At 47.2% G+C, this 5,490-nt stretch overlaps 1 protein-coding gene across 1 annotated transcript in view; it reads left to right on the plus strand.

The window, feature by feature from the left end:
- The first annotated feature begins 726 nt into the window (after positions 1–726).
- BLOC1S2 (biogenesis of lysosomal organelles complex 1 subunit 2) overlaps positions 727–5,490 on the plus strand; it is an 11,622-nt gene continuing 6,858 nt past the window's right edge. The window contains exons 1-2 of the mRNA XM_037739536.1: positions 727–1,229; positions 1,597–1,713. Of these exons, the coding sequence (XP_037595464.1) occupies positions 842–1,229; positions 1,597–1,713 (505 nt within the window). The 5' untranslated portion in view covers positions 727–841. The remainder of the gene's footprint in view (positions 1,230–1,596; positions 1,714–5,490) is intronic.

Genomic DNA, 5,490 nt, shown 5'->3' on the forward strand with positions numbered 1-5,490 from the left:
CCACCATGCCCAGCTAATTTTTTTTGTATTTTTAGTAGAGACGGGGTTTCACCATGTTGACCAGGATGGTCTCGATCTCTTGACCTCGTGATCCACCCGCCTCGGCCTCCCACAGTGCTGGGATTACAGGCTTGAGCCACCGCGCCCGGCCGAGACTGTTTTTTTTAAGAAAAGAACTTCTGACTCACAGGAATGGCTTGAAATAGTGGCTACTGTGGTTGCATCATAGAAAGAGTGGGGACGGGTGACAAGGGACTCAGTCCTCAGAGTGGACAGAGTCAGGATAGGAGAGCTGGGGATAGTGGGTAGCTGGTGTGTGTGTGTATGTATATGGTGTACTGGCATGGGGGTGGGGTGAGAGGGTGCAGATGGAGGATAACCAGGGATGAGAAACTCCCACACCAAGATTTTGGGTGTCCAGGAGCCTGCCTGAGGCCTGCTGTGTATCTCCTCTCCCTTCTCCTGTGGTCTTCATTCCTCCTCATTTTGCACCTTTCATTCCTCCTCCGTCACTTCTCATCCATCTCTCACTCACCCCTGTTCTCCCATCCCATTAACTAATCTGTACTCCTAGGAGACTCGTGAAACAGCTTAAATGCAATTAAGATAACCAGAGTGTATCCTCCGCCCTAAAAAAGTTACAGTCCAAGCTTTCTTCAAGAAAGGCTGTATCAACTGAAGAGAAGTAGGTGCCTGCCTGCAGTTTAAGAAATAGTGAGTTGGTGTTAACCCAGGACATTGGGAAGGGAGAGTATTTAGGACCAGGGATCAATGCCCGAAGGTGTCCCAAAGCCTGGACGAGACAACCTGCAAATGTTTGGATTCCCTGAGCAATCTTTTGATGACTAACTCCAGTGCGGAGTGTCGGGGAGGGGGCTACCCGTCTTCAGTGGTTTGGGGACGGGTCGTGAGTGGTACAAAACGAGTGATCCCTACAGGGTGTGACTGTAGGGATGAGTTCGCCTTCAGTCCTAGACGTCGCGACTGTTGGCAGTGGGTCGATTCACAACAGCCTGGCGTAGCTTCAATTTCGGCTCCGGAATCACCCTTTGCTGTGTCATATCTGAGGCTAGAGAGGACCGCGAGGCGCAGGATCGCTGGGCCGGCCGGGCGGGCAGGACACACCCAGTGCGCATGCGCACAACCCGGGCCCGGAAACAGCGCGGGGTCAGCCATGGCTGCTGCCGCCGAGGGCGTGTTAGCGACCCGGCGTGAGGAGCCCGCTCGAGGTACCCGGAATGGAAGTGGAGGAAGCGTCCGGTGGGGGACCCGGGGGTCCGTCTCGGGAGGGCGGGGTTGAGCTCAGCTGGCAGGAACGGGCTGGTGGGAGGAGTGCACCTGTCTTGCGCGCGAGTGTTTGTCTTGTCAGGGCGACTGGGATGGTTTGGCGCGGGTGCCGGGTCTGGACGGTGTGAGGGAGCTGAATTGGTGTGTCAGGTGGGCAGGGACACAGTGAAGGACTTGAAATTACGGCAGTTGGAGAATGGAGCCGACTTGATGGAATGAAGGCTGGTGGAGGGATGCCGGAACAGGCTGCTTTGGCTGGATTAGCTCCGGGTGTTAGGCGGGACACTTACTCACTCTCCCTTGGCCCAGACGATGCCGCCGTGGAGACAGCTGAGGAAGCAAAGGAGCCCGCTGAAGCTGACATCACTGAGCTCTGCCGGGACATGTTCTCCAAAATGGCCACTTACCTGACTGGGGAACTGACGGGTGAGGCGGGATCTGGGTTGATTCGGGTGCGGTTTGCCTCGGGAGGCCTGGGAGATGGTTAGCAGCATCAGTCTGCAGCTCCCTTCCCACCCTGCGTGCCCTGAGACAGGCCTGTTGGAAGTTTGGGGAGGTCATGAATGGGAGAGAAAGAGAATACAACTCTGCAGGCCTCTGTAACGTAGACTAACGAGAAAACAATAACAAAAAAGAATTTATATCCAGCAACATTAATCAAGAAGTGCTTCCTTGGGGAAAGTGTATTTTGAGCAGCGTTGTGAAGGGAATTATTGGTGGAAAAGGGGGAGATGATACAACTAGTGAATGAGGTTGCATGTGCAAGAAGTGTGTTTGGCTGAAGCAGAAGATATGTTTACTAGGATAAAGAAAAATGAAATTGAGGAACAGGGAGTGACCTGCAGATTCAGGGACCTATTAGGTTGTTTTGAGGATTTCACAGCCCACCCTTTGGGACATGACTAGGTTTTGATCGTTTTCAGGTGGACACATGACCTATGTGTGGAGGAGGATCAGAAAGTGAAGTCTGGGCCAGGCACGGTGGCTGACGCCTGTAATCCCAGCATTTGGGAGGCCGAGGCAGTGGATCACTTGAGGTCAGAAATTCCAGACCAGCCTGGGCAATATGGCAAAACACTGTCTCCACTAAAAATACAAAAATTAGGCTGGCGTGGTGGTGAGTACCTGTAATCCCAGCTACTGGGGAGGCTGAGGCAGGAGAATCACTTGAACCCAGGAGGTAGAGTTTGCAGGTTGCAGTGAACTGAGATCACACCACTGCACCCCAGCCTGGGTGACAGAGTGAGACTCTGTCTCAAAAAAGAAAGAAAGTGAAGTCTGGTCCAGTATAGCATCTCATAAACGTTTATTAAATTGTTTCACTTCCCCAGAAAATTACAGTAAGCTAAATTTGTGAACCAGAATCTATGAGAAAAGGCTTGATGCAGAATAGGAGGGGTTGTGAATCTCTAATTAATTAATTAATTAATATTTTTAGAGATAGGTTTCACCTTGTTGGCCAGGTTGGTTTCAAACTCCTGACCTCAAGTGATCCACCCACCTCAGCCTCCCAAAGTGCTGGGATTACAGGTGTAAGCCACTGTACCTGGCCTCTAATTTCTTTTCTTTCTTTTTTTTTTTGCTTTTTTTGTTTTTAAGAGACAGGGTCTCACTATGTTGCCTGGACTGGTCTTGAACTCCTGAGCTCAAGTGATTCTTTTTCCAACTATTTTGGTTGATGGCACTACCCAGGCTTAAAACCCCAGATACATCTTGGTCTGCTTCCATCCCTCAATATCTACTTGAACAAGTCCTATAAATTCCACTTCTCTAATGTTCTTGCACCCATGGTCTCCTTTCCATTCCTTTTACTGCCACTCTGCCTCAGATCTTTACTATTTTTCTTTTCTTATATATATATTATATTATTTTATTTTTTTAAATACAGATGGGAATGGTGGCTCTTGCCTGTAATCCCAGCAATTTGGGAGGCTGAGATGGGTGGATCCTCTGAGGTCAGAAGTTCCAGACCATCCTGGTAACAGAATGAAGCCCCATCTCTACTAAAAATACAAAAATTAGCCGGGTGTGGTGGCATATGCCTGTAATCCCAGCTGTTCAGGAGGCTGACACAGAAGAATTGCTTGAACCTGGGAGATGGAGGTTATAGTGAGCTGCGATTGTGCCATTGCACTCCAGCCTGGGCGACAGAGGGAGACTCTGTCCTAAATGAGTGAATGAATGAATAAATGAGAGGAGGAACTACTGGCCTCAAGTGTTCCTCCTGCCTCAGCCTCCCAAAGTGCTGGGATTACAGGTGTGAGCCACTGCACCCAGCTGTGACTCTCTAATTTATCAGCCTGATTGTTTGTTTATTTTTGAGCAAGAGAAACTAAGTAACAAAATTTAGATTTTTGGCTTCTCTTTAATTCCAAAGATTTGGTGCTGCTACCCGCCCCCCCATTCTTTCAAGGTTATAATTGACTAGAGCTGAGTAGCTGCCTCTTTTAAAAGGACTAGTGATATCTAATTTGTCCTTACCACTTCCTGTTTTCTCCTCTTTACTGAGACCTAGTGTCAGGTGCCATTGATCACTATTCTCTACTGTTATTTTTATTAGTAGCAGTACAGAAATGGTTTTCTATACCAATGCCTCTATCAAAACTGGTAAATGATGGGCTAAGAGGACCTCATATTCCAAAAAGTAGGGGGAAGCATATTTCTTCATGGAAGTGGATAATTTTCTTGTGCATTTACTATGCAAACACTTGGCTCACTTTACTCATTTATATTATCTTGCTGGCTTCTAGGTGTTTGAATACATGACCCTTGTTTTATTTTATTTTATTTAGACGGAATCTTCACTCTTGTTGCCCAGGCTAGAATGCAGTGGCACAATCTCAGCTCATTGCAACCTCCAACTATTAGGTTCGAGCAATTCTGCCTCAGCCTCCTGAGTAGCTGGGATTATAGGCACAGACCACCATGCCTGGCTGCTAATTTTTTTGTATTTTTAGTAGAGATGGGGTTTTGCCATGTTGGCAAGGCTGGTCTCGAACTCCCAACCTCAAGTGATCTGCCCACCTTGGCCTCCTAAAGTGCTGGGATTACAGGCGTGAGCCACAATGCCTAGCCATGACCCTTTTTTTAGAGAGACTAATTTGATAGCAGTATAATTATGAGAGTACAGATATGGGGGAGAGAGACCAGAGACAGATGAGCAATAGTTCAGATGAAAAGTAATGAAGACACCAGGCACTGTGTCTCATGCCTGTAATCTTAGCATTCTGGGAGGCAGGAGGATTCCTTGAGGCCAGTAGTTCAAGACCTGCCTGGGCAACATAGCAAGACTCCATCCTTGTAGTCCTGTCTTTTCCCCTGCCATCCAGAGATTACATGCACCAAGTAATAAAATAATAATAATAAAAGAAAAGAAAAGTAATGAAGATCTGAGGCAGAGGGGTAGTAAAAGGAATGGAAAGGAGAGCATGGGTGCAAGAACATTACAGAAGTGGAATTTGTAGGACTTGTTCAAGTAGATATTGAGGGATGGAAGCAGACCAAGATGTATCTGAGGTTTTAAGCCTGGGTGGTGCCATCAGCCAAAATAGCTGGAAAGAGGAACCATGTTTAGCATGAAAATGTTTTCAGTTTTGGGTTGGCTGCTCGTTGACATTACTAGGGAACTCAGGTGACTTGTACATGTGATTCCAGAGCTCAGAGACTGATTGATCAGAGCAGAAGAAACAGATTTTGGTGTCACTTTCGTAGTGGTGTGATTGGAGGCTATGCAGGATGAGATTGCCAAGGAAGAGCTTAGAAGTAGGTAAGAGAGCCTAGGCCCTATTACCCAGGCTGGTGCAGTGGTGCAGTCTCGGCTCACTGCAACCTCCACCTCCTGGGTTCAAGTGATTCTCCTGCCTCACCCTCCTGAGTAGCTGGGATTACAGGCACATACCACCATGCCTGGCTAATTTTTGTATTTTTAATAGAGATGGGGTTTCACCATGTTGGCCAGGATGGTCTCAATCTCCTGACCCTGTGATCTGCCTGCCTCAGTCTCCCAAAGTTCTGGGATTACAGGTGTGAGACACCACACCTGGCCTATATTTCCTCTTAAACTATGTTAGTTGCTTTCTTTTTTTTTTTTAATTTATTTTTATTTTTTTATTTTTATTTTATTTATTTATTTATTTTTTTATTTTTATTTATTTATTTTTTTGAGACGGAGTTTCGCTCTTGTTACCCAGGCTGGAGTGCAAT

Source organism: Cebus imitator, unplaced genomic scaffold (assembly GCF_001604975.1).
Source record: "Cebus imitator isolate Cc_AM_T3 unplaced genomic scaffold, Cebus_imitator-1.0 Scaffold71, whole genome shotgun sequence".
NCBI lineage: Eukaryota > Metazoa > Chordata > Mammalia > Primates > Cebidae > Cebus > Cebus imitator.